The sequence below is a fragment of the Chanos chanos genome, chromosome 4 (assembly GCF_902362185.1).
Source record: "Chanos chanos chromosome 4, fChaCha1.1, whole genome shotgun sequence".
Taxonomy (NCBI): Eukaryota; Metazoa; Chordata; class Actinopteri; order Gonorynchiformes; family Chanidae; genus Chanos; species Chanos chanos.
The window spans coordinates 49395841-49420600 of record NC_044498.1 but is presented as its reverse complement, the minus strand read 5'-3'; the positions used below and the strand labels follow the sequence as shown (position 1 = coordinate 49420600).

Genomic DNA, 24760 nt, shown 5'->3' with positions numbered 1-24760 from the left:
ATTCTGTTTGATACATGTGCACTCTAATCAGCATCTCATTCTGTGACCAAACACTGAACTACAAACAGATTTATCTGACGAGAACATTCATTCACATGACAAAATGTATACTCACTTGACAATGGTCTTATCGCATTCGTGTCACCGAAAAAGCCATTTCATGACTAGACACCGCTAAACGGGTATTCTTCCTGACTGCGGTTTAGAAATAATTGAAACAGTTGTGCCAACCCCTGTGTCTGTCATTAGCATTATGAAGGCAGAAACGGTATGAATTTGTCTTAAGTGAGTGTTTTCAAAATAAAAGTACCGCTCCTTGATGAATGGGGAGGAATGGGCCCGTATTGCTCCAGGATAGTGTCTGAAAACTAAATCTTAATTTGAATGTGTTTTATCTGATTAATCCTCTTCTTCCTCTTTCTATTTCCTCCTAATGTCTATTCATTCTTTGGTATTACACAAAACCCCATCATGACTGCCGCATGTGATATATCTGAATTCAGTTTTAAAGGATATGTAAGAGAAGTTCTGTGAAGCTACCGTTCTGTTCATAACTCATGGGCCATCACAGAAGACTTAAGTTAAATACACATAAATACTTATACGTGAGATATGAGGTAAAAACAACTTGCATTTATAATTTATGAAGCAGATTTAGTAGGTTAAAAAAATTAACATACATTTTGATCTAGACTGTGGTTGTGCATAATTAAAAAACTATGTATATGATTGTGAGATTATAAAAGGACATACATGCATAAAGATCCCACAATGTCCAACACAAAGATTGTGTGAGTTTTTAAACATATTTTTGATGTATATGAAATGTACATAATGTCATCCATTCATAATGACCGAACAACTTAAAACAAAACAAAACGAGATGAAACAAACAAAAACATCACTGCAATTATTCAACAATAAGATTATGGAGAGAACATGTGAACTAACACTATTAATTCATAAAAACAGTTTACAGACTGCTTAAACATATATTATTCACATTTTCAACATCTGGACACCTTTGTCCTGGTTATTTTGCACTACGTGGCTGACCTTTGCTTTCAGGAAAAGGGATTTTATTATGGAAAATCCAGTAACGAAGTTATTTCCGGCTCTGGTTTCGTCCTAATTGTTCATGTATAAACAGACGTTGTACTGGATAACCCTATGGCCCTCCATTCATGGCTACTGTACAGCCTTGAAACAGTAGTTAGGAAATAGAGAGCGACAGAGTACTCCAAAGAGTGTGTTCATATCTTAATAGGGATTCTGTTCTATTCTAAATACCCCCAGTATACACAGGGGTGGAAAGAGTGCCGAAAATCTGTGCTCGAGCAGAAGTACCGTTACATTACTGAAATAGCCTATTACTCAACTACAAGAAAACTACTGGTGTTAAAAAAATATTTAAGTAAAAGTTCAAAGTATTCCTCTCGAAAACTACTCAAAGTAGTTACTTTTTAACTAGAATTTTGTTTGTAAAAACCATACTAAAAATGTTTTTGAACCTGCATAGAAACATATGTAATTAATATAACTTCTCACAATAACACCGTGCGCGGCCAACAAAATTTGCATTGCATTTGCACGCTGACTCCTTTTCTCCCCCCGTATGTGAAGAATTCTTCTTGGTGCGGCCATTGTCACTCGTCCTCCGTCTTCTCTTCATCATTTTCACTGTTTGCATTGTTATCCTCTGTTTCCATTTGGCTTCTGTTTGTCCGTATCTTCAGTCCCTAAATTACTCCCAACTCCTTCGCTGTTCTGGCCTGTGGTCGCCTTTCCAAACGTCTGCCAGCTGGGGAACCAGAGGAGTCTCCTAGCTCATGTTTTATTCGCCCTGGCAGATGCGATTTGGTCTGGCGCTACCAGGTTAAATTGTAGGTCTACTCCGTAGCGAATTATGATTTTAAAAGTAACGAAGTAGATAATAATAATAATAATAATAATAATAATAATAATAATAATAGAGCCCAACATTACTATTTATAGTCTTAAAGGGCTTTACATGTCTATAACGAAATCAAATCAGAATTATATTATCCATGAGTTAGAGAAAATAGATAAGTCTTTAGTTTGGTTTTAAAGGTATGGAGAGAGTTTGCCTCCCTAATTTCTATTGGTTAACTATTCCAGAAGAGGGGAGAGCGGTAGGAAAAGGCCCAGTTGCCAGTGGACTTCTTTTTAACTCTTGGAACAATTAATAGTCCAGCATCTTGAGAGCGCAGGGTACGAGGGGGATTATAGGGTGTAATTAAGTCAGATAGGTAGGCCGGTGCAAGTCGACGTAGAATTTTATATGTTAATAAGAGGACCTTACAATCTGCCTAAACTGGGAGCCAACGAAGGGAAGCCAGGGCAGGTGTAATGTGATCAAACTTCCTTGTTCTGCTAATAATTCTGGCAGCAGCATTCTGGCCCAGCTGAAGACTTTTGGTTATAGAGGCAGGCAGGTCAGCCAGAGTACAGAACATTGCAGTAATCAAGGCGGGACGTGATGAATGCGTGAACAATGGTTTCTGCATCAGCCATACTTAGAAAGTGCCTAATTTTAGCGATATTACGGAGGTGATAAAAGGCAGTTTTAATTGTGTTTTTGATATGCGTGACTAGCAACAGACTAGAGTAAAAAATCACACCAAGGTTTTTAGCTGTAGAGTTTGAGAGATGATGCAGTTGTCAAAATTTAGGGTAAGATCGCTAAAAAGATGCTTGTGCGTAGGGGTACCAATGACCAGCATTTCAGTCTTGCCTGTGTTAAGCACAAGGAAATTTGAAGACATCCAACCCTTAATAGCACAAAGACACGCCTCAAGGTTTGCCAATTCAGAGCGGTCATTTTGCTGGATAAGTAAGAAAATCTGAGTATCGTCAGCATAACAATGAAAGTTAATGTTGTAACTACGAATAATGTCACCAAAAGGGAGCATGTAAATAGAGAATAGAAGAGGGTTAAGGACTGACCCCTGAGGAACACCATAGTTAAGCTCACGGTATTCAGAGGTCACATTATCATAGTGGACACACTGCTTTCTTTCTGAGAGATAAGATTTAAACCAAGAGAGTGCCAGGCCACGAATGCCAATTTGATTTTCCAGGCGCTTTAACAGTATAGTGTGGTCAACCGTGTCAAATGCTGTATTCAGATCAAGCAGAATAAGAATAGAATAGAAATAGCACCAGTGTCCATGGCTAAAGTGTAATGCATACTTAAGTAAGAGTAAAATTACAGACTTGAAAAAATACTCATAAAGGTACAGGTACCCCCCCCCCAAAAGACTTAATTACAGTAACGGGAATAGTTGTAATTTGTTACTTCCACCCCTGAGTATATATATAAATATGACTAAAATTTGCGTAACGGTTGAAGGAAAAAACAAGTTTAAAAAAATGTAATCAATACATTTCTAGATGTTTATATCACTTGAGTCAAGTAATAAGGTGAACATAAAGTTTCTGACACTTGGGTCTTTCAATTAGACCAAAAACATGTTCTGTTCATCTCCTTCAACTCTCTTTTGAGTAAATAAACTGTTTGCTAACATTAGTCTCAATGGAGTTCTATATGACTTAATCTGATACCGTGTGACTCAAAAGAAATGGCATACTGTCCTTTAATTGTACGCGTCATTCTTGTGTACATGTTTCAGGCGACTAAAATGCTGGAAATTTGAGTATTTATAAAATATTTAAACAAATGTAAAGGCCAACATCTGTTTCTTTTGCTCCCTTTGTCTCGTCTATTGTTCTTATAATGAATTGGAAATCCACTACCAAGTGAACTACATTTCGCACAAGTCCATAAATACGAAATACGGAACTGAAACAACCGCAATGGAGTATGGGAAACGAAGTTCGCATTTCCAGCTAGAGAGACCCGCGTGTCCGTGAGCCCCGCTTTCAAAAGAGCTTAAATATGTCATTCAGTTTTAATTTTGATGTCCAGTCTCAGGGAGAGGAGTGTCCGAAAAGTGATATTCAGAAGAAAGAGGAAGAGGCGAAACCGGACAATACAGCAAAAACTGTATGTTGAGAGTTGTAATTACAGAGCAAAGTAATCTGTTAGCCTATGAAGCATGATGCCAAGTATGGGAAACCTAGACTTACCCTAGCACGTTTTATTCGAAATGGGTCAGCAATAATATGATATTACATTCCGGTTCAACAAACCATTCAGTGAACCGCGTTCTTTGTTTCATTCATGTACTTTCATAAAGAATCGAGGCATGAGTTAATGAAAAGTTGATTTTAGCCACGTATAGCTAGGACTGTAAACTGCGTTTTTCATACAATTTTAATGAAACTGTTTGCTTGTGTTTGTCTTAAAGGAAACGATTTGTGTCCTCAAGACGAAACAAGCTTTGGAACATAAACCCCCGGTGGACAGCGAATCGCTCTTTGAGAATTCAGTTACCGAGACGCTCACCGTAGGGTCCTTACCCCCTCTGCATTACCTCAACGAGTGTGTATTTGAAAGGACTGCCGGCGAACGTGAGGATGATGAACAGATATTGTCTTGGACTAAGGATCGAAACACCGACCTCATCTCCGGAGTTTATGAGGGTGGCCTTAAGATTTGGGAATGCACTTATGACCTCTTAGAGCACATGGACGATGAAGGCGAGACATTCCTGGGGAAAAGCGTACTGGACCTGGGCTGCGGTGCAGGGTTGCTTGGCATCTTGGCATTTAGGAGAGGAGCCAGAAGGATAGACTTCCAAGATTACAATAGCACTGTGATAGAGCAGTTAACAGTGCCAAACGTGCTCCTTAACTGTGAGGAAGACAGTGACGAAGAGGGAAAAAATGGGAATCCATCACCCAAGAAGAGAACCTTGGATGAAACACAGCCGCTAAGCATTACACGATGCAATTTCTTTTCAGGTGACTGGAGCTCCTTCCTCTCCCTGATCCTAAGTAAAGAACCAGTTCACAAATATGACATCATCTTCACATCTGAAACCATTTACAACACGGAATACTATCCCTCTCTACACAACGTTTTTCAGAAGTTGTTGGCAGACGACGGAATCGTCTATTTGGCCAGTAAGTCCCATTATTTCGGCGTTGGAGGTGGGCTTCACTTGTTCCAGACTTTTGTGGAACAGAAAGATGTTTTCCAGATGAAATGCTTAAAGGACATTGAACAAGGACTGAAGAGGCATGTTGTGTCCTTGAAGTTCAAGAAGACAAAGTCAGAGACATAGACATGGAATTTTGACACAAGTTTAATCACACTTGTTTTATTAAAGCGTGAGACAATGGACCCTGGCAGCTTCATATTTGCCAAGTGTCATAGAGCAAAGAGAATGCGGAAGAGATGTTTGACCCTTCTGGGTTTTGAAGAGTTTTTGTCCCTCTCTTCCTTATTGTGAGGATCATTTTTGGTCTTAAATAAATTCAAATATGCTCTAGTTATAATCTTCAGAAATGTTCGCTTTCCATTTTTTTGTAATACAGATGTCCAGCCTATATTAAAGAAAAAGACTTGGTGTTGATTAAGTGTTTCAAACTTCAAAAAAAAAAAGAAAGAAAGAGCCAGTGTAATCAAAAACCATTCAGTGCCAAAAACACACACACAAAAAATTAGTGATTTTCAATAACACTTTATTGAGCTGTCAGGACTGTCCACATCCTCTATGCAGTGCACTGTGATTAAAAGCAAAGTTTTGGTTTAATTTAGACAGCTATGGAATGTTCACGCACATAATATATTTACAAAACCATTCATAAGAAATTACAGCACTACATAGCAACAGAAAGAATGACTGATGTTTTCTTAGCAACAGTGTTATAGAAAGGACATAAACATCACTGACACAAAGGGTATTGGTAAGGTCACAATATAAGAGTTAAATTTTTTATTTGTTTACTTTATGAATTACACAGGTTTTATGTGTTCCTGTTCGCTGTTGCTGTTTTCTGTGAGAAACGTGTCAAGTACTTTTTGACTGGGGGTTATCACAAGTGAACATATTGATCAGATCATATTATTCCCTCTTTTGAAGATTCTCTTTTTTTAATGTTTTCAACATTCTCACCCTGAAACAACCACTGATGGGGAGTGGATTATTCCACTGAACGTGAAAGCTAAGTCTCAAGACCCTAACATTAACCATGTTCCCATGTTCTCATTTGTTTTCTAGGCCATCTATGAGGTATGAAGCTACAGTTTAGCTAGTGCAAATCTTGGCCCCACTACTCCCAGCATTCCACCTATATGAATGGTAATGTTAGCATCCTGCAGGCATAGAATCTCCATCAATACAGCTGTTTCAGAGTAAAGGCAAGATGATGCAAACATTTAAAAGCCAGTGAAGCGTTCCATTAAACAATCCAAATTTAATTTAGGTAAGCTGAATGGTTCATACCAGGATACGAACTAGACTTTTAGTCTATTCAGAAGTACACTTCTAGTCTACTTTTAAGTGATTAAGTGATCCAGCACAAGGAAAGTTAGGTATTGTGATCCCTTTCCGAAGGATAATCAGTCAAAAAATACTATTCATCGTAAAACAGAAAACAGAACCTCGCTACACTCCTCATGCCTTTTTCAAGCGTAGTAAAGTTTCAACAGCAACCACACGCGGTACCTTCGATGTTTCATGCTGTGTCTCGGCGAACAAAAGTACAATGATGACATACAACCTCCTGTCTCTTCACCTACGGGGGGGGGGGGGGGGGGGGGGGGGGGTTACAGCGGTAAACATAACAAACTGCCTTATTTCTTGGCTTTGCCCTGGGCGGCCACAGCCTCCATGGCCTTGCGCACCGTCTCCTCGTCTCCCAGGAACTGCATGGGTTTGATGGGCTTGAGGTTCTTGTCCAGCTCGTACAGGATGGGGATGCCGGTGGGTAAGTTCAGCTCCATGATGGCTTCCTCGGACATGCCTGCGGGCGGGAGAGAGAGAACAAGGTTAATCAACAGGGTTTCATTGACAACGCAGCACTGTCATCTTAACTTAGAACAATATCAGTCATGTCTTGCATATATTTGGTCCGTGAATATTTAAGAGAGCGCGTTACATTTTCTGTGTCAAGATGAATGAGGCATCCAGAAGGTACTTTAACCTTACTTTGCTTATAACCATACAATTACATGGAATTACTCGTAGCTAATGGAATACAATTAAAGTTCCATGAGATACATTACAAATAAGATAAAAAGACATTAAGAACAACAGAAAGACATAGTCAATTTGTTTTTCCGTATTAGCGCATGTTGTGGGGTGCCGCACTTACCCTCCAGGTGCTTCACAATGCCCCTGAGACTGTTTCCATGGGCAGCGATCAGCACCCGCTTGCCCTCTTTGATCTGAGGGACGATCTCCTCATTCCAGAAGGGAAGAGCACGTGCAATGGTGTCCTTCAGGCTCTCACAGGACGGCAGCTGATCTTCTGTAAGGTCAGCATAACGCCGGTCCTACAGACAACACAGGTAAATCCCACAGTGTATAAAACAGACTGGATAAACACAACGGGTGTGGCCTAAATGATCTGAGACGATATCTGAGCGTTATCTATTAAGGTCACTTTCCTGACCGTTTAAACACAAAAATTCACCTTTACATATTGTCAGAGCAGTCTGAGTATTACATTTTAACCTGGCAATCACATTCAGATTGTCCTTAGTTAAACGTTTTGGCCTTTGTTGCAGACTAGAGACCAGGGGTATGTGGCTGTTTCTATTAATTCTATAGAAATAAGGACAGACTGTATGACTTGGAAGTGGACCAATATGCAAAACAAATGCTCTTGTCTCCTATCTGATCATGACACTCGTGCATGGGTGCTGACACAAACTGGTTATCGTTCTGTCCCGAACTTTGGCCTTTGCATAATTGTGCGCTTTTGCAATGCAAGGAAAGACAAAAAAAATCTCACAAATACACAAGATGACTCCCTAATAGGAAAAAATGATAGAACAATCCAGTCAAAGTAGACAGAGACATTAAAGGTGTAGAGTCACAGAAACAGATCATCCATGTGTATTCTGTACGTCCCCATCTATGGTATTAGAGATGTGGCAAATATAACGTTAACAAGCGCATGGGCATACATCGTCCGGCATACAGTGTTGACCTCCAATATCTATCCAATCAGAAAGCTCAAAACGAATCCCACCTCCAATTAGAGGGCTCTATTTTAGGACATTCTGTTTATCGCTTATCTTGTTCTTCACGACAGGCTAAGAACATCAAGCTGAAAACATTTAACAGCAATCGTTTAGGGTTTAACTCGTCATTTACTGTGTGGTAAAACTTTAATGGGCAGAACCACTCACACACTTTTCCTCTTTCAGTGAAAAGAAAATTAAAAGGTTGAGTGCATTGCATTAACAGAAACACAGAGTTACTTCATGATTACAAATCAGTGAGGACTTATTAATGAGAGCATATCAAAAACGTTTTTTCCTGATTTCAGATTTTAAGTGACAGGTTGTATTTTTTTTTCGGCTTTCCCTATATCTCACCTTGCTGATGACTTTGTAGAAATCATGGTCACCTTCCATAGGAGGAGGTGGAATGTCATATGAACGCCTCCAGATCTTAACCTGAGCCTCGCCGTGCTTAGCAGCGGTCTCGGCCTTGTTCAGGCCGGTCAGACCACCGTAGTGACGCTCATTCAATCGCCACGTCCGATGCACGGGCAGCCACATCTGGTCAATGCTATCCAGAACAAGCCATAATGTTCGGATTGCCCTCTTCAACACAGAGGTGTAGCAGATATCAAACTCATATCCCGCATCTGTAGAAATAAAAGAAATATTACTAAAAATTTCTCCAGAGAGATTAAGACTGTCTCCAATTAACATAATTTGTTTTCATACAAAATATGATACTCTGTCAAACTGGCAGCAACATCCTGTGACATTTGATTCATTTGACATCTGAGTAAAGGAGTCTTAGTCGGCACATGAAAGCGATAACGTTCCATGCGGCACGTTCACATTCTGCGGGGTTTGCCCCTAGTTGTCAAGGAGGCAAACTGACAGCACAGGGAGCCTGAAAAGCTCTCGCTGATTTGTTCATCTTCGAAGTGGGTGGGTTCAGCCGAGGGACAGTTTCAGAAAAGGGGCGGTGCACAAATGGCAATATGATGGTCGACCATCATCCTAGGGAAGGCCCATTCAATTCATTCACACAAATCTATTTCAGTTTGACTAATATTATCCAACTACTGACAGATTCTTTCCTGTTCCCTGTCATGCTGCATAACACGTGGGCACAATTAAACATTAACTGTAATTTTTTGTCGCATTCTACAAATCGAAGGGCCAAGTCCTTATTAGCTCATAAATGCGATGAGTACAATACGGACACAATGTAAGTACAGTACGGACACAACGATTTAATTTTGAAATTGTAGACAAACCTTTCAATGCCTGTCCGCCCCTCCTGGCTTCTTGAACACCTGTGTCACTCAGATCGGCGTCGAACCAACCACAAAAGCGATTCTCTTGATTCCAACAGCTCTCCCCGTGGCGGATTAACACTATTTTGTACGCTGCCATTTTCCAACTATTAATACACGTAAATGGACAGAGAGATGCGGAGATGAAACAGTATCCGTCACTCCAGGAGTACTGGTCGTAGAGGAAGAAAGTCTCACGTTGTGAACTGGAAAAAATGTACCTACGTCTGTTGCCATTGGACAACCTCCTGCTATCGAGATGACGTCTCAATGACGACAACTTTCTACTCAAGTGTAAACCAATGAAAGCCTGGAAAATCCGGAACCACGGAAGTTGAGAGATAGTTCTGCAATTTAAAAAAGGTGACTAAAGTGTGGTATAGCAATGACCTTCATCATGGAAAATTTCAATGAAGCACTGAAGCTAACTCCTCTCTATCCTCTCCATGGATACTAACAGTTACTGGAACCGATTAAAAATCATAAACGATTTTTCGAATCATTGTAAAGCTATGGACATGTCGCCGAGCGTTCATCCTTGCATGAGCAGAAATTGCTGAGGATAAGATATCTTAATGCATTGGTATTTCACATGGTTGTACTACTTGTGTCCTGTTCAGGGCTCTACACGGTTCTGTTGTTCTCCCTGTGACAAAATTTTAAGTCAGAAACTTGTAGACTACATATATTAATACACTTATTGATTCGCAGCAAAGGGAACAATTCCTAATTTAACTGCCACATGCGATTGTTCACTCTTCGATACTGGTCTCATAAAACAGCTTTAAGGGTTTTTGGCTGTGAGACGCAAAGAATTCTTACAGAGACAGGTATGAGGCTCGTGTTCAAGATTAAGGATAGTTATTTGTCACATGCTTGACTGCACAACAGCAGTGAAATGAACTGCAACAACTCCGACAACTGTGCAAACGTAAAGCTACATATCAGTACAAAATTAAATAGAAAAACAGAAGAAAAGGAACGTATAAAGCTGCATACAGGGTAATTAACAGAGAGTGAATATAAAGATAATTAATATAATATAAGCTATATGCAGGGGTGTAAACATTTGTAAGTTCTTACTGTAACGCAAAATGTACGCAATAATAATGTCAACCAATAATGTAAACACATTAACCCGACAGAACACGGTTTCCTGATGACTCTGACTTTATTGCATTAAATCCTGACTGTAGCCTACTTGCTGGCAGTAAAGCCGTGCTATTTCACTGAATGAATTGGCATAAAATATACCGTTGTTCTAACTGGTTGAATTTATGTGACTTCACCGAGTGTGAGCCAATGAAGAGTTATTATTTTAGTAGGCGGGCTGTAACCCGGAAGATGCTTGTTTCAACTTCTGGCCAAACAATCGTAAGCAGCCACAGTATACCCCTAGCTTACACAATTTCCCTTTGAACTTGATCAGGTTTATTTACTGTACTAAGCAAACATGGACGAAACGAGTCCTCTTGTTTCACCACTCCTGGACTCCTCGGATTACAGCCCCACAGAAGCAGCGAGTCCTCGAGGCTTGTTTGGTGGGACGCCGGGTTCTGTTGTTCGTGTACAAGCTGAAAGCTCTGGACGAAACCGAGAACGGCAGCCGCTTCTAGATCGGGACAGAGGCAGCTCTCCGCGAAACAATCAAAAGAACGCATTTCCCGACGACCCAGAGTTCAGAGAAATAATTAGGAAAGCAGAGCGTGCTATTGAAGAAGGAATCTACCCAGAAAGAATCTATCAAGGGTCCAGTGGAAGCTATTTTGTTAAAGATACACAAGGGGTGAGATTTTGTTTTTGCTGGATTCTAAACGTTTTAAATATGTGGTCATATTGGACCTAGCTTTGCCTGTGTTGTTAGTCTAACTTTACCTGCATGTCAGTTTAATGCCTGTCCTGGAATACTGTAGAGAAAATGGATGGTATAGAGCTGTTATCAAGTCTTGGGTCAACGATGTTGCAACCAAACAAATGACTTCGTGACAGTGGTTAAACGCTGCTCGAACAAGTGTGGCATTTTGATAAGTGCCAGGGCTGAATTCGGATAATTCCACATCAGTTTAGTTACGTTATTTAACCTCACCTACTGAGGTTAACGTACAGTGTTCATCAAGATTATGTAAATATATATTGTGGAAGTGTCTTAATAGACTCGTAAAGTTTATGCTATTCTTAACAGACGTTCGTTTTAAGCTCTTACGCGCTAGAGTGTTTTTTCCCGTCTTATTCTGGTTTTGGTGGGCACCTGTAAGATGTTTCTACCACTGGACTGCAGCGCAGTTTATGAACCTTATTTACTGGTTATATGATATGCTTTTAACACCCTGTAACAGAATAACCGTTAACCCTTAGCTAAGGCACTGCATGAGGGGCCGTGAGTCACCTAATTTGTTCGCATATATATGCTCGAAAGACCTTTAACCTTCAGGGGTTTCAGGTTTTTTTCCGTTACAGTGGATGCATATGTAGATGTGTGCGCGAGTGTCCAGTCACCGTCATGTGCCAGCAATTTGAGCATCAGACAGACAGTTCCTTTCTCAGCCCCCATCATCACATGGTAGAACTATCCTGCGCTGCGCTCTTTCCAAAAGCCACTCCCAAACTGCGACAAATTCAATTATTATATAGACTGATACGCCTTCTAGACAAGACCTTTACTGAACAGCGCAAATGTAACTTTGTCGCGAGTCATTGGTATTGGTCGAGCTGGTATGATAAAAAAAAGAAGAAAAGAGAAAACTGGATCAGATATTGGTTGGTCTTAATATTTCATCAGCTGTCATGTGAGGACAATTTAAGTTAATCTGATTGGCATAAATGAGTAACAAAACCATTCCAATTCTTATGCTGTAGCAAAAATGAGGCCCAGTAGCATCATGAATTTGACTGTGTTATTGAATCTCAGGAAAACTACCAATGAAATATATCAGTTTTGAAGGTATTTTCTTACTCTCAAGAAAAACTCTCAGTTAGATAATGGTAACCACTTTAAACCTTGGTGTTGAAGGTCAGTCATCTCAAAATTCCAAAGCATTATTCTTGGATGACAGATGACAGACAACAAGCCAATTCTAAACTGTTGTGTAGAAAATCTGAAGATGTATTTGTATATATATATATATGTGTGTGTGTGTGTGGGTGTCTCTTTGCAGAAGATAATTGGGGTATTTAAGCCTAAAAACGAAGAACCGTACGGTCAGCTGAACCCTAAATGGACCAAATGGTTGCAGAAGCTCTGCTGTCCCTGCTGCTTTGGCCGGGACTGTTTAGTTCTGAACCAGGGTTACTTATCGGAGGCCGGAGCCAGTCTAGTGGACCAGAAACTGGAGCTCAGCATTGTACCCAAGACTAAGGTACTGTCTTAGTAAAGCCCCTAGCCTTGTATATCCACCACTGGGAATTGTTACTGCGATCTGTACAGTTTTATCCTTTCAAATGACCTGTAATTAGCACACAACAACATTGGCCATGATTAACAGAACCATATTGCTCTCGTCTGATTTGAAAGTTCAACTGGCAAAACTGATTTGTCAGGTATTTCTTCTCTCTATGTCACAGGTTGTGTATCTGGCCAGTGAAACCTTTAATTACAGCGCTATTGATAGAGTCAAGTCTCGGGGCAAGAAACTAGCCCTGGAAAAAGTGCCAAAGGTTGGGCAGCGTTTTCACAGAATAGGGCTCCCTCCAAAGGTAAGGATACTTAAATTGAATTGATTTTGTCGTGCATCTTTGCATGGGTCTTGGAGTTAAGTTCTGATATGGTGCCTTTAGAAGCATTTATCTTAACAATTGTAATTTTTTTTCTGAAACCACAATTCAAGTTAATACAATCAATGCATTAAAGTACATTAATACATTTAAATGGACTTTTTTGTTTTGTTTTGTAGTATAACAAATAATTATGAAAAAAAAATTAAGTCTTGCTGAAATATTCACCCTCCCTGAGTGAATACTTTGTAGAGGCATGTTTGGCAGTGATCACAGCTTTGAGTTATCAGGGGTGTGTCTCTATCAGATTTGCACATTCAGTTCTTCTTTGGTGAATTTCTCAAGTTATGTCGAGTAGAATTAGTTAGCACCATTCATTGTTTCTTCTAGCCTTAGAGAGCCACCCCAGTATTTGCATTTGACGAGCATCCCCGTAGCACCGACCTGCCACTCACATACTTCATGGAAGGAATGGTGTTAAATATGCACTGAATGGGATGCTGTTTCCCACCGGGCGTAGTTCTTTACATTCAGTCTAGAAAGTTCTATCATCAGATCACTGAATCTCTTGTCACATGGTGTGAAAGTTTACCACATTGCCTTTTTTTTAAGCAACTCTGGCTGTGGTAATGTTTGCCACTTTCTCTGGAGTGACCTCTGTTCACTTTGTCTCTTGTAAAGGGTGTCAGCTCTGTGAAGAGAGAGCTGTACTCTAGACAAGTTCCTCAGTCTCAGACGTAGATCACAACCTTTTCTGGAAAGCGTGGGAGGTTCAATGTTTTCTCCATTTCGTAATGATGGATTTTTACTGTTCTCCTCAGAGCACAACATTTCCCAGTTCAATACTTCCCCACAGTCTTGTCAGGGATGGTATGGACAGCTCTCTTCTTTTTATTATAGCATGTCTCTTGCTCTTATATCCATTGTTAACTGCGGGAGATTAAATGGATAGATGTATTTCTTTTTTCTGACGACGTATCAGCCAAAAAACTTTAGTAGTCTTCATTCAAGTCATAAAGAATCACAGGCATACTGATCGTGTTTGCGCTGAATTTCAAACGTTATTGGAGGTGGATATTTGTTAACTAAATTTTTGTTCTGATTTTAAAATACTTATTGCAATATTACAGTTTTTCTTTTCACTTTGACATAATGAAGTAATGTATATATGTAGGTTGCACAAAATCCAGTGTAAATGTATTTGTGTTTGTGTTTGCAACATGACAATATGTGGAAAAAGAAATTCTAGGGAGGGAATACTTTAATATAGTCCATACATTTGGTTATCACAAAAACATCTATAGCTGAAAAATCCTTGCTGAAGCAAGCTTAACTTCATTGATGAAAGTCATTTTCTAAAGAAATAATTATTTTGTTTTCATCTTTGTTCGTATGACAGGTGGGGTCCTTCCAGTTGTTTGTGGAAGGGTACAAAGACGCTGACTTTTGGCTGCGGCGCTTCGAGGCTGAGCCTCTTCCAGAGAATAACAGGCGTCAGCTCCAGATGCAGTTTGAGAGACTGGTGGTTCTCGATTATATCATCAGAAACACAGGTACTTAGCACCATCTGTTGGCCAAATGGTCGCCGAAGTAAAAAGAGATTCAGTGTTTAACACGTTTTGGGTTGGGTGAGACACTTGCGCGATGAAACGTATTGCGAGTAGTAACCGTGTGGAGTATTTTGTGTTCAGATTCCGATCGTTCTGATGATTCTCCTCTGGTTTCAGATCGCGGGAATGACAACTGGTTGATAAAATATGATTGTCCAATGGACATGGGAGAGAGCCGGGTATGTCAGTAACTCTTAGTCAAGCACACAAATAAACTGTAAAATCTTTTTGCTTTATTGGGACAAAATACTTATTGATTAGTTTCATGTTAAAGCTTGCTTGCATTAGCACTGTTCTGAGTCCAGGTTGATGGCGTAGTGCATTTTAACTGCATGACGGCGGTAAAGAGAACTCTTGCTGTGTTTAACAGGATACAGACTGGGTTGTGGTGAAAGATCCTATTATTAAATTAGCCGCCATAGACAATGGTTTGGCCTTTCCTCTCAAACACCCTGACTCCTGGAGAGCCTGTAAGTAACCGCTTTCAATCAAATTAGTTTAATTACATTTATTTAGTTTCATTATATTTCGAATTTCTCTACAGGAACATTTCACTTTTGATTAACGAACAAAAGACTCTTGAGTGAAATTGCTTGTGAAAATGCGAGCGCTTTTGTCTGAGCTTTTTAGATGGTCTCATCTTTTTTTTTTTGAAGAAATTTGTGTGATTACTTGTCATCTCTTTTTCACTAGATCCGTTCTACTGGGCGTGGCTAGGCCAGGCCAAAGTGCCCTTCTCACAGGACATTCGGGACCTCATTCTTCCCAAGCTCTCTGATCCAAACTTCGTCAAGGATCTGGAGGAAGATCTCTATGAGCTTTTCAAAGTGAGCTTTAGTTCCAAATCCTTCAACGTGACATTTCTTAACGCTCGTTTTTCATTAAACCATTATCTTGTATTACAGCAATATAATAACGTGATATTGTTTCATATTTGATCCAGATCTGTAAAGCTTTTTTTTTTTATTCTGTCAGTAGTTTTGAATATTCAATATTTTTTGCTCTGTTCAATATTTTACATTAGAAAGATCCAGGCTTTGACAGAGGCCAGTTTCACAAGCAGATTGCAGTGATGCGAGGGCAGGTACGTGAACAGCAGAAAAAAAAATCTCCTTATTATTCAATTACAGTTTATGTGGATTCATAATTTGTCCGATATATTTGGATTTACACACTCGGAACGATTCTACGTCCGGCCTTTATGCATGCATGGGATGAATGAAAAAAAACGGCTGTTTTCTGTCCAAGGCTTGATTGACGTATACTGATTTTTTTTTTTTTTTTTCTTCCAAGATCCTGAACCTGACCCAGGCTCTGAAAGATGGGAAGAGCCCCCTGCAGTTGGTCCAGATGCCTCCCGTCATAGTGGAGACAGCGCGCGCTCCTCAGCGGGCCAACAGCGAGGCCTACACACAGAGCTTCCAGAGCAGACGACCCTTCTTCACCTGGTGGTAGAAACGAACACCGCCCAACCCGAGCTACGCTATGAAAAGATGGCATGAAAGAAAAAAAAACAAAACAAAACAAAAAACACAGAAGTTGAGTTGCCAAACTTCTAACATGTCCACTCCCAACTGCCTGTGTCGTACAGGAACCCATGAAACAGTTGTCCCCTCTGTGCCTTTGAATGTCCATAATATGGGAAGCGGAGTGAGACAACCTTGGTCTACTCGCTACCGTTCCCAGGTCACGCCAGCCTCCTCCAGCCTCGACTTGACTTCTCACCCCCCTCTTCATTTCAATTTGTGACTTCAGCTGATCGATTTCTGTGCCTAAAGCTACAGGTCACAAGTCACGAGTCACTTCCCTTATGGTACACTAGAGGGAGCTACAAGCTGTCCGGAGCCCATACTGCAGTTCAACCCACTGAGTATTCGATTTGCCTTGCGCTCCTTCTGACCGGAGGAATTGAAGGACGACTGATTAAATGAAACGGACTGATTAACCTCAGTCTGTGAGCATTCCAAGGGGGGTGAAACATGGTTTTTTTTTTGTCATTTCAAAGTATTTCAGGCACATGGAAATTGAACCATTGATAAAATATATCTGTTGTTAAGAGTTTAGAGGGCTGTGTAGACACTCAGAAAATAAGGTTGCATATTTCATTGTTTTGGTCCAACCCTCCGTTCCCGGTCCATTTATTGGATGCTGAATGCAATCCCAAATGCAAAGTTTAAAACCTAAAACAAAATTTCAATCTGTGCATTCCAGCTAATGCGAGGAGTTTCTGTGTTGATGCCAATTGTATTCCGCCTATATGCTATTTTTTTTATTAGAAACAAATATATAAAAATATATTGTCTAATGATAGATGAGCTTTCTCAACACTGCACGTTTTGCAGTGCCAACCAGAGGTCAGTGGCTGACCAGAAACTGTGAAACTTTGTTTTTCTCTCTCTCTCTCTCCCTCCTTGAATTCAAGCTTGCACAGTGCAGTGATGTTTAGTTAACTGCTCTCAGCTACTGTACAACTGAGAGCCTTAGTCCTCACCATTCCCTATAGCCTTCATAACATGGATCTAAGCTTTAAGCACTGGACAGTTTCTGCTGTCTGTGTCTAATGTGCCAGGAACGTTTAGTTCATATTGGCTGCCAGAACATTCATTTTCGTGGTATAAATCAATGGAATATGGATGAAATGTCATTGTTTGCTCTGGATTTGCGAACAGCATCATGGGAAATGCTGGCCGTCCATGAAGTGTACAGGGGGACAAAACTAGTTTCATCAAATGAATTCCAGGGCTCAGTTTCTCTTCCCCTCTTTTAAACTAACATTTCCCGACAGTTGTGTGTGGGTGTGTGTGTGGGGGGGGGGGTTCTATCCAGTATTGTGAAGTCCTGATGTCTCAACAATTTTCACACCCTCACTTCACCTCCAGATATTTCAAGCATCATGAGCAGACATTCAGCAGATGTTGTGATCATACTTATGGCATTTCAAGCCTTGCCCTGTGGAATGGGGCTTTGCACCAAAACCACACCCCCCCCCCCTCATTGGCAGGTGGAGGATTAGCCAGTATACGAGTCCCTCTTCAGTTCTTTCCGTCTTAAGATCCTGTCTTTTAATTTTATCGTAATAGTAAATAAACAATTACTGTTGTGAAAGTCATATGGGAGACAGTTTCCGCCAACCTGCTCTCCGTGTGAAAACAGCAACGGTTCTTAGTCTGTGTAAAGCTGGGGTGAGGTACGGTGTGTGGATTTGCTGTCTGTTAAGAGTGAAGATACCTGATGAAGTGCCTTTTGTTCACTGGGAGTTAGCCTGATGAAGGCCACGCAGCAGCATCTGTGGAACAACAGACTGAAGCGACTCACTGGTCCCAAATGTTTCTAGTGACGGCGACTTGTGCGTTGGCCTGTTGTAAGCTCATATAGGATGATGTTTCATCTTTCCAAATGGAAGGACATGTCCTGCTGTAATTATCAAACTGATGGAAAAAAGATGGAAAACGGTTTTGTTCTGATAATACACTGTGTAATTACATCGATTTCTTTTTTTTTTTTTTTTTTAGAAAAGAAACACATTAAAAGTCAATCTGTGGTCTGTTGTCTTATTATCATGATAAAAATCTAATTGAAACTAAAAGTGATTCTTGAACACTTCCTACCACTTCTAACGGTGCAGACAGTCACCGCATCGTTGTTAACAAACACTGGAATCAGAAAAAGGAAGTTTTTTTTTTTTTTTTTTTAAACAATATTTTTCTTCCATATTCACAGATACATTCAAAGTCTGTGCAAAGCTGTCTCCACAGTGCTGCAAAAATGTCTCTCCATATTTCTCATTTACTTATTTTTTCCACTGTTGTTTTGATGTTTTTAACCTGAGTGAGCATTCTGTTTACCAGATCCACTCTAAATGAATGGAGTGGAATATTGGGTTGGGTTACCCACTGGAATGGGACTTGCTGTCTTGTGTTGTTCTCAACACTATAAATATATTTGGCTTTAGGGGATGCGCATAAGAACTGTCTGGGTTTACCACTCTAAAGAATGTCATGCATTTTTGTATTAATTTATGAATCTTGCCATGTTTTGGTACTATTATTGTTGACTAAAGAACATTTCGCTGTCATGAGTCTTTAGTGAAATATGAGGATTTTGATGACACTCCCTCTAGCTTTGTCGTTATGCCTAAAAAGATGTGCTTAATAATTATATTAAAGGTGTCAGAAATCATCAGAACAATCTGACATGTCTGAACTGTCTTTTATAATATTATGATATTAAATTTCACCACAACTAAGCCATCAAATCATGAGGTCATTTTCAATGAAAGGCAATTTTATTGTATTTGATTGGTGAAACTTGTAATATAATTACAGAAAATGAGTCTCCAATCATTTGTCACTTGAAAGAGAGGATCAAATAAAGACAGGACCTTACAGTGAAGAAGATCTCTTCACATCCTCTTCCAAACATGCATTGTTAATTTACGCACTGCTCCTCCAAAAACATTCTTCAGGCAAGACTCGATACTCATATTTAAAAGACGTTCTTGTCGAGCGGTTTGCGTCTATAGGGATATAAAAGTGCCGAGCAGCGAAAAGGGCTAAAGCGGGTCATGGTATGGTGTGTGTTGTGACGCTAATGTGAAAAGATCATGTGATGTCGTGGCGTGTCCCTCCGGGTGTGAGACAGATCGTGTGTTGTCTGTGTGACGTGAACGGGCGTGATTTAGCTCCTTTTGTGAGCAGCTTCTGTTCACGTGTCAAAGCTCGTTAGCACGACCTGATACCCATCATGCTAGTCACAAAGCACATGTTCTCACGCCTAGTGTAAAAGCATACACTGTGTGAGGGAAAAAAAACCCGTCACCTTACAAAACCCAGACACTCGCAAATTTATTCAAAACTCTTTTAATCAGCTGAAATATTTGTTATACATAAATACAAAGCTTTAAACGTAGTGTAATAGCTTCAGGTCTGCATTGTTGTTGAGATGGGATATCTGATATTTGATGAGCAGCACAAAAAAATCTCAAAATAATCTTTTGGAATTTAAGTAATAGAATGTATTGCACACAAATGCAGTGTTGTCAGCACTCTACAGAGATTAAATACCTTTTCAAACTTCAAGTGCAAGTTACAAACCCAGCTACATCCTAGTAAAAGCAGCCTTTTCTCAGTTTGCACTAACAAATAACACGTTGTCCATTAGTGTTTTCTCAGTTATCACGCAGTAAATTTAATGGAATTTTCTCAAGGATGTTTCACCTTGCTCATAGTAACATGTGACTGGAAAACGTGAAAACTGTTTAATCGTGGTAAACGGAACTGTCTTTTTTTGAGAGGACATCTGGTGTCTATCAGTCAATGGTGACTCCTTCCTTCCCATGCTCTTTAAACAGAGATAACAAGGCTGAAGGAAAAGAGCCCATAAGGAACTATCCGGGAACCTTAGAGTCAAAGCTTTGGTGTGAAAGAGTTTTAGGTGGGTTAGTAGTGTTCTGATGTTTTACGCTACAATCGACAAAATTCTACATTCACTGTGTTCTCTGAATCTTAAAAAAAAACAAAAAAACAAAAAAAAAAACAGCTTCAGTTTTACAGTATAAGTTGGTTTTATGGAATTATGAAACGAATCTGTAACAGTGCAAAATAACTAAAGTAAGGCTGTTTGTCAGGAATGAGGTCTGCTAAAAAAAAAACCCAGTAAGTTAATACATTTAATATCTAGTGTTGACATAATAGTTCATTACTTCGTTAAGTTGGTTAATAAGGCCAACTAGTGTTGAGACATGTTTACCAAAGGCAGACTTCATACTTGTCTTTGACCCTGTTTTTCAGTCTTGAGCCCGGTTTTCCTGTTGTTTTCAGTGTATGACACGGTGCAGGAAGCGTTCTGGGTCACTCCCAGCCTTGTTCTTCAAAACTAAGCTCATCTTGCCTGAGAGAGAGTAGAGTGGACCATTCCTAATCATCTCTGGTTCCTTTTGCGTGCCCATACCTGGGACGTCTCTCTGGTTCTCTGAGGAGTCCGCGGGAGGTGTGTTAGAATTTGGAAAGGAGCTGGGCTCTAATGTCAGATTTTCCTCTTTGTTGCTTTGGTTCTTCACTGTGCTCTCACTGATCCTGGAAACAGGCATCGTTCAGATTCAAATGTTGATACAGACTATTATGAAACAGTTTTCTTTCTTTAAAAGGTGCTTATGCTGGTAAATGCAAAGGATAGTCATGACACAACAGCAGCAAAAATCATCCATATTCATATAGCGTTTATAAAGTATGACGTACAGAGCCATGTAAACTATCCACGACATCATGTCTTGATTTTCTGATGAGTGCACAGTATCCCGGAATACCTCATTCTAAAACTGTTGGAGAGGACTTCACTCACTTACCTGAGATGTCCAAACGCGCGGAGCCATCTTGGTCCCAAGGCATCTCTGGAGCTCTCCATTCGCTTCCGACTTCTCCGATTTCGTGCCCGTAGACTTATCAGGGCCTGTGCCAAACCTGCTTCGTTAGCGTGGTCCCAGACCAGCTGGGCTCTCTGTTCCGCGTCCTGATCGCCCGCCGCCTGGAACAGACGCTGCAGCTGTCGCAGGTTCACCCCGCAAAAGATGTTGGCAGAGCCGGCCTTGCGGCTTCGGCGTTCGCTCAAACGCCACAGCGTGGAGGGTCCAGCGACCATGGAGCGTGGAGCATCTGCTGCCTCCATCTTCTCTGAGGGCGTAGAGCTGTGAAAATCTCCAGACAGTTCTGCCTACAGAGAAATTACAGATTGTTACATTATCATTGAGCTGACACAGAAGAGCTACTCTACTCATGCAAGGGACAAAATCTTTTACTACACAGTGCACAATAGTCATACACTTGACTACTTATTTAATGATGTTCAGTATTTTGAGGAGTTCCAACGATTCCAAAACCCTGATACGAACCCCAGAAAGAACATGAGAGCATACATAAATCAGGGGTCAACCGTGTTGGCTTCTGCAGAAATCTCACAAGGTGAACGGAGAGTGTTTGACTTGCTTTTTTAAATCCTGCTTAGAGAGAGATGAAGTAGAGCCGTGACCTAAAGCCCATTATTCTGCAGATGGTGCAAAGTAGCGCTTCCCGTCTGCCACGGCAAAGGGTAGCGGACTGATATGTGGAATTGTAATTTATGTTTAGCCGAAGCATTCTTCGTTCTTACTTATCAGTAACTGTTATCTAATAGGACAAGGCTTATCCAAAAGTCACACAGCAATCAGTCAGAAAGATCACGTTATCGACGTCCTTTACATGTCGCACATATAATTAATATTTTACCTGCAAGTATCGTTGAAATGCACCGCTTAATATGATCGAATATGATACGTAACATCAAAACAATAAAACTGAAACTTAATGATACAGCATTTTCCTATAAATTCAACACGTTTTCTAATCATTCGATTAAGTTACAGACTGTGGACTGATATCCAGCCACATCACGTGCATCACTGTCACGTTGTCATAAAACATAGGAGGAATGTATAAATATTAATTCAAAAGACATTACCGTATAAATCAACTCACTACAAATGACATTATTTAACTTAGCTGCATCGTTACACAACACTACCGGCACATGCGAAGAAGCCTTTAATCGTAGACTACGTGTTGCATTCCATTACAGTTGCGATCACAATATCTTGTATGATAGATTATGATTCACAAATGGCAACAAAAGGACGCGTTCGAGTATAACTTAACCAGTAATAGATATAAATAAGTCCCTCTTACCTGGAAATGACGAAGATTGATTGATATTACTGCTACCTTCTTTTAAGGCATTATTACCTCTTTAAAAATACTGTCCTTCCGTCTCACTTGTGCCAAACCTTACAGAAACAGTATGACGGTTATACATTTGGAGGCAACACACGTTTTCAATAAGGACGCTAATCGAGTAAATGGGCCAATAAGATTGCAAAATAAAATTTACCCCCGCCTACAAGGCGGAACAAAGTATATCCTGGAGCAATCGAATGGTCAGGATTCATCACCAGGCGTGGCCTATGTTGGAGCCACGTAGTTTCATAGATTTAATCTATTGACGTCAATGCTTTACAGCCCTGAGGTAATCGCTGGGTTTGTCAACTATGTGATGGGAAACCAGTGACACTCGTACTGACGGAGATTTCACGGGTGTTTTTGTTGTGCCCATTTACACACTGTGACATCACCCGGTATAGGAATGCAACTCTTTGCAGTTTAAATCGAAGCACCATGTCGCTAACGTTACATTTACTAGACTATAACTGCAGACTTCGGAAATCATTCTGTTCTTAAAAGTATTTTGAGTTTAAGTAAAACAAAAAAAGTTCTCTCTTGCACAGTGCACCATGTTGTTATTATATGTCATCTCTTTCTTAATACGTATTTCTAATAAAATCCTCAGTTTCTGTTGTTTTTCCCCCCGAATAAAAATTCCATATAATTACGTTTATGTGGATTTCAAAGTGGGGAGAAGTAAGACATTGCAAAAGGAAAACTTACTTTTAAAGCATTTGCTGATATAGCTATCTTACACTCTACACTCCTGGTTTGTATATCAACATTACACTCATGGGAGAGAGTTGATTGTTTCAGTTTTCTTCGTCCCCCAAAGTGGGAGAATTAGTGTAGACATTCAGGTAATTTAACACCAGAGTACAACCAATGGAGTTGAGATTACAACATAGAGAGAGGGGTAGAGAACAGGAGAGAAATTTGCTGAATAAAACTGAAGGTCTTTTTATTTTGCTCTCTCTCTCTCTCTCTCTCTGTCTCACACACCCACACACACACACACAGAGTGAAAAAAGAAAGCAAGAGAGAGAGAGAGAGGGAGAGAGAGAGACAGACCCTCTTGCTATCTCACTCCTTCTCCCTTCCACATTAGAGGTGGAGAAAGGAATTCTGGGCCGGCCTCCTGGTCTTCAAGCTGCCTCCTCTGACTGCCTGGTGAAAAAGAGGGGGAGGGAGGCACAGCTGCACAGCTGCCACAGAGGAAGCGGAAAAGACGAAACACAGAAAACTGATTTCAAAACCTCCGGAGTAAGTCTAAAGGATCTCTATCTCTCTCTCTCTCTCTCTCTGAGTTCCTTTTTAACCACTTCATCTTCTGTTCAAGTGCTTTTGTCAACTGGTTTTCTTTCCTTCTGTTTTCTTTTTTTCCCACCAATCTGTTTGTCTTTCTTGTTATGGCACAGAGCCCCCACCCAAAACAGGAGGTAGAGCCAGTCGACAACAAGGAGATGCCGCACCAGTCGGAGGGGAACAAGAAGTATCTGGAGTTCCTCAAGAGCTTCATCGGGATTGTGCGGATTCTCCAGATCGTGCTAGGAGCTTGCCTTTGGGGCACCATCGCTGCCAACAAGTATGGGGGCTCCATTCACTTTGTGCTGTTTGTGGCCGTTCTGTTTTGGCTCCTAACGCTAGCCCTCTTTTTCCTCACCCTGCTGGACAAGCAGGACCTTGTCCCCGTTGTGGGCGGGGAACGCTGGTTGCTATGCAACATGGTGCATGACATCGCAGCCACCCTACTTTACCTCCCGGCCATCGGAATTATGATCCACCAAACGGAAAAGAACTCCTACTGCAATCTGGAAACGTATCAGCATAACTGCTTGTACAAGGTCTACCTCGCCGCCTCTGTATTCGCCTGCCTGACTGCCACTGCTTACCTGCTCTCGGCTATCTACGGCTCTTGCAGAAAGTGCCGGAACCAACAGACTTTACTTTAAATGGTTGGAAGCAGCATGAGATGGTGAAGAATTAAGGGAGGGGAGCTTTATCAAAAAGAAAAAGTTTGGAAAAAGAGAGAGAGAGCGAGAGAGAGAGAGAGAGAGAGAGAGATAAAGAAACCCTGCCTTGGGCAGTAAACAGCTGGCATTCAGAGACAGAGAAAAAGGTTTTTTTTTTCTTTTCTCTTAAGTATAAAAAGGGTTTCATTCCCTTGTCTCAGGCTTTCAGGTTTGTTGATTTCTTTACACAGTAATTTAAAGTCATTCAGTATCTATGCAATAACCATGCTGTATATTTTATAATTGTGTTTTTGTATTTTTT

General features: G+C 40.5%; 5 protein-coding genes across 5 annotated transcripts; 3 read left to right on the top strand and 2 right to left on the bottom strand.

Annotated features, from left to right (window-relative positions):
• The first annotated feature begins 3919 nt into the window (after window positions 1-3919).
• On the top strand, window positions 3920-5271 carry mettl18 (methyltransferase 18, RPL3 N3-histidine). Its single transcript, XM_030772412.1, has 2 exons — window positions 3920-4027; window positions 4332-5271. The coding sequence occupies exons 1-2, from the start codon at window positions 3920-3922 to the stop codon at window positions 5208-5210; spliced, it is 987 nt and encodes a 328-aa protein (XP_030628272.1). The 3' UTR covers window positions 5211-5271.
• Window positions 5272-6680: 1409 nt separating this feature from the next.
• pgam1a (phosphoglycerate mutase 1a) lies at window positions 6681-9611 on the bottom strand. Its single transcript, XM_030770595.1, has 4 exons — window positions 9379-9611; window positions 8477-8751; window positions 7246-7426; window positions 6681-6894 (listed from the first exon to the last, which is right to left on the bottom strand). The coding sequence occupies exons 1-4, from the start codon at window positions 9515-9517 to the stop codon at window positions 6725-6727; spliced, it is 765 nt and encodes a 254-aa protein (XP_030626455.1). The 5' UTR covers window positions 9518-9611; the 3' UTR covers window positions 6681-6724.
• A 1259-nt stretch (window positions 9612-10870) lies between these two features.
• On the top strand, window positions 10871-17545 carry LOC115810084 (phosphatidylinositol 4-kinase type 2-alpha). The gene is made up of 9 exons (XM_030772001.1): window positions 10871-11203; window positions 12573-12773; window positions 12979-13110; window positions 14528-14681; window positions 14856-14917; window positions 15109-15208; window positions 15432-15565; window positions 15763-15822; window positions 16032-17545. Exons 1-9 carry the CDS (start codon window positions 10871-10873, stop codon window positions 16191-16193), a joined length of 1338 nt encoding a protein of 445 aa, XP_030627861.1. The 3' UTR covers window positions 16194-17545.
• Window positions 17546-20266: 2721 nt separating this feature from the next.
• On the bottom strand, window positions 20267-22534 carry LOC115809906 (uncharacterized). The gene is made up of 3 exons (XM_030771766.1): window positions 22454-22534; window positions 21082-21446; window positions 20267-20812 (listed from the first exon to the last, which is right to left on the bottom strand). Exons 2-3 carry the CDS (start codon window positions 21399-21401, stop codon window positions 20554-20556), a joined length of 579 nt encoding a protein of 192 aa, XP_030627626.1. The 5' UTR covers window positions 21402-21446; window positions 22454-22534; the 3' UTR covers window positions 20267-20553.
• Window positions 22535-23932: 1398 nt separating this feature from the next.
• Window positions 23933-24466, top strand: marveld1 (MARVEL domain containing 1). The gene has a single exon (XM_030772794.1). The coding sequence runs from the start codon at window positions 23950-23952 to the stop codon at window positions 24436-24438; it is 489 nt and encodes a 162-aa protein (XP_030628654.1). The 5' UTR covers window positions 23933-23949; the 3' UTR covers window positions 24439-24466.
• Window positions 24467-24760: the final 294 nt, after the last annotated feature.